The sequence below is a fragment of the Bos indicus x Bos taurus genome, chromosome 15, assembly GCF_003369695.1.
Source record: "Bos indicus x Bos taurus breed Angus x Brahman F1 hybrid chromosome 15, Bos_hybrid_MaternalHap_v2.0, whole genome shotgun sequence".
NCBI lineage: Eukaryota > Metazoa > Chordata > Mammalia > Artiodactyla > Bovidae > Bos > Bos indicus x Bos taurus.
In genome coordinates, this window is record NC_040090.1 from 34,510,455 (window position 1) to 34,514,110 (window position 3,656).

The window sequence follows — 3,656 nt, forward strand, 5'->3', positions numbered from 1 at the left end:
TAATGACTTTGTCAAATAAGAAACACATCTGTTGGTTAGTTTGTTTTTCATTAAGCAGGCACTATTAAGCAGGCTGGAAAAACACCAAAAAGTATTTTGGTCAGTGTTTCTGACTAATTAATTGATAGATTGTATGAAAAGAATTCTCTGCCTCCTCTCTGAGAAATCTTCAGTCAGCAAGCTGGTAATCATAACCAGGATTTCAACCCTGAGGCTCAGAGTTTACTGGGTTGGAGCATCTTCAGAATGCGTGCTCGAATCTCTTTGGTTTTGACAGTGTAGACAATTGGGTTGAGCATTGGAGGTACAAGAAAGTGCAAATAGGAGAGAAGCATGTATATCTGAACTGGCAGCTTCTTTTTCCCAAAGCGATGGATCACAGACAGGCTGATCAGTGGGGTGTAAAATAATAGTACAGCACAAATATGGGAAATGCAAGTATTGAGGGCTTTCAGTCGTCCAGCATTGGAAGCAATGCTCAATACTGTCTTCAAAATCATCACATAGGAGAGGAGAATGAGGACCGCATCCAGCCCCAATGTGGAGAGCATCACAAAGAGCCCAAGGCCACTGTTCACAACTGTGCTGGAACTGGCCAGCCTCAGAACATCAGGGTGAACACAGTAGGAATGTGACAGTGCATTCACAGGTGGGAATTGCAGTCTTCCAAGGAGTACAGGCAGGGGCAGGTGGAGGGCAGCACTACGGGTCACACTGGCCAGCCCAGTGGCCCCGATGCACTTGGCTGTCAGAATGGTGGCATAGCGTAAGGGCTCTCGGATAGCCACACAGCGGTCAAAAGCCATGGCCAACAGCACAGCTGACTCAATTACTGAGCATGTGTGGATGAAGAAGAGTTGCACAAAGCAGGTTGCAGCTCCCACCTTCCTCTGGCCCAGGAGAAAAACAGCTGCCATGGAAGGGAGTGTGGAAACTGCGAGGCCCAGGTCAGCCACTGAGAGCATGGAGAGGAAGAGGTACATGGGAGTGTGGAGGCTGGGAACAGACTTGACAATGTACAGTATGGTGGTGTTGCCCAGCAGAGAGAGAACATAGATGAAGCAGACAGGAATAGCTGTCCAGCAATGAGCAGTCTCCAGTCCTGGGAAATCCATCAGTATGAAGAAGAAATTGCTGGCACTATTGTTGATAGGAACTGCCATATCTCTGAGAGATTTTTGCCCTTTAAAAGTTATGGAGACAGCAAAAAGTTACTATTTTATAGCATTCTCTATCATCTCATCCCATATGGCACCCCTGACCCATGCCTTCATATAAATATTGCTCTTCTTTTCTCCTCACAATACTGAATCCTGTTCCTTTACACATTACCCTAGGGTATAATGCTACACTCTCTTTTGGGTGGTTTGTCAAAAGAGAGCTTGAGACTAGTTTGTCCAAAGAGACTAGTTTACAGAAGCAAATTAGGCCTTTTGTTTATAGAAAATTTCTTTCTCATATGCAGATATTTTAATGGATAAAAAAGGCAAAGTGAAACTCTGTATTGAGAGTGCAGTGTCCTTGTACATAATCTAAATCAGTTTTTGTACCATAATAATAGGGTTCTACAGAGAAGGCAATGGCACCCCACTCCAGTACTTTTCCCTGGAAAATCCTATGGACAGAGGAGCCTGGTAGGCTGCAGTCCATGGGGTCACTGAGTCGGACACGACTGAGCGACTTCACTTTCACTTCTCACTTTCATGCATTGGAGAAGGAAATGGCAACCCACTCCAGTGTTCTTGCCTGGAGAATCCCAGGGACGGGGGAGCCTGGTGGGCTGCCGTCTATGGGGTTGCACAGAGTCGGACATGACTGAAGCGACTTAGCAGCAGCAGCAGCAATAGGGTTCTAAAGAAACCTAGATTTGGATAATTGTATTTAATGACTTCTTGGTAGTTAGAAAATAAAGTGTATAAGAATGTTAACAGTAACTTTGAACTCCTGATATAACCAGATCTATTTTTTGCTCTGACAGGACATCAGAACTAATACCTTTGACAAATACCAAGAAGAGTTTGAGTTTTATCTGTATTTTTCCTGCATTTATGTCCCTTCTTAATCCTAGTTACAGATCTCTGAAAAATATTTGAATATCTGGTACAGATCTGTGGGAGAAGGAAGGTCAAAACTAAATAATATTTGTCATTAGAAATATAGTATAATCTCAATGCCATGCACAATTACTGAGTTCCTGCTACATACTCAGTTTAAATAATATACTGACAGATGATGTATAGCTTATGTTTTTGAAGGTCCACTAACCCATGGGTCAACAGAGAACACATCCATAAACTAATTCATGAGGGCACTGACTATGAGACACATAAAAGATTCCAACTCTCTATCTGCATCCTGCTCTCCATGACTCACCTTTTTAATGATCCTGATTCCCTCACAGACGATTATTAAAGAACAGAATAAAGTGTGGAATCTCAGTTTATGGAGTTCAAATGAGACTTTGTTCACATTGAATGATGCTTCTCTTTGTCAACATCTCCTTGAGCAGTCTTATGTATGTGGCAATTATGAACAGTTAATCTCCATTATAGTCTAATTCTTTTTCATAAACCAACTATAATGCTGCTCTATAAAGTCATGAAGAATACCTGCAGTCCCCATTTTACATGTTAACTCTTAGTCTATGGAAAATCCAGAAAAGATATTGTGTGAAAACTGAGCAATGTTGTCAAAACCAAAACAAGTCATGGCAATTGAATAGTAAAATCATATTGGCACTGATGGTAGGACAAGTAGTGGATGAAGAGGAAGAAAAAGAAAGAGAAGAAGAAGGAGAAACACCTGTAAGAAAAGCAAAGATGGCAGGTGTTGTGTTATTATATTTGAGAAAGGATCTGTAATAGAAAAAGGAAAGCTGTTTTTTTTTTTTTTTTAATCTTTTTTTTTAATGGGTAAACTACTGAAATCTGAGGGTGGGTGAGTGCTGTGATTTATCTATATTGTCCTAATACAATTTTTCTGAGTTGTGGTTACAGAGGGAGAGATGGGCAATGAGTGGACTTAGTATCCATCCACCTGCTTTGACAAATTTTACTTATTTTATTATTAATTAAATTTTATTTCAGTATAGTTACTTTACAATGTTGTGTTAGCTTCTACTGTATAGCAAAATGAAAAAGCCATACATATAAATATATGAATATCTCCCTGCCTTTTGGATTTGCTTCCCATTGAGGACACCACAGTACATTGAGTAGAATTCCCTGTGCTACACACGCTTTTAATCACAGTGTGTTTAAAATCACAGGTACACTAGGAATGCAGAGAATTACAAGAGAAGGGAATGTATAAAAGAAAAACAGCAGTGGGTACTGCATTTGGTTAGTGGTATGAACTAATTTTTTCCAGCATAATTCAGTAATTATTATGGGTCTGCTGTATAGCTGGGCTTTGCAGAGAGGTAGTGGTATATATGAAGCAAATTCTGAGGAAGTATAGTTATACAAGGGCTTCCCTGGTAGCTCAGCTGGAAAAGAATGTGCCTGCAACACAGGAGACCCCAGTTCAATTCCTGGGTTGGGAAGATCCCCTGGAGGAGGGATAGTCTACCCATTTCAATATTCTTGTCTGGAGAATTCCATGGACAGAGGAGCCTGGCAGTCTATAGTCCATGTGGCCCCAAAGAGTCAGACACA

The 3,656-nt window shown here is 41.0% G+C and overlaps 1 protein-coding gene across 1 annotated transcript; it reads right to left on the minus strand.

Moving 5' to 3' along the window:
• Window positions 1-215: 215 nt before the first annotated feature.
• LOC113904933 (olfactory receptor 51G1-like) lies at window positions 216-1,163 on the minus strand. The gene has a single exon (XM_027561999.1). It carries the CDS (start codon window positions 1,161-1,163, stop codon window positions 216-218), a length of 948 nt encoding a protein of 315 aa, XP_027417800.1.
• Window positions 1,164-3,656: the final 2,493 nt, after the last annotated feature.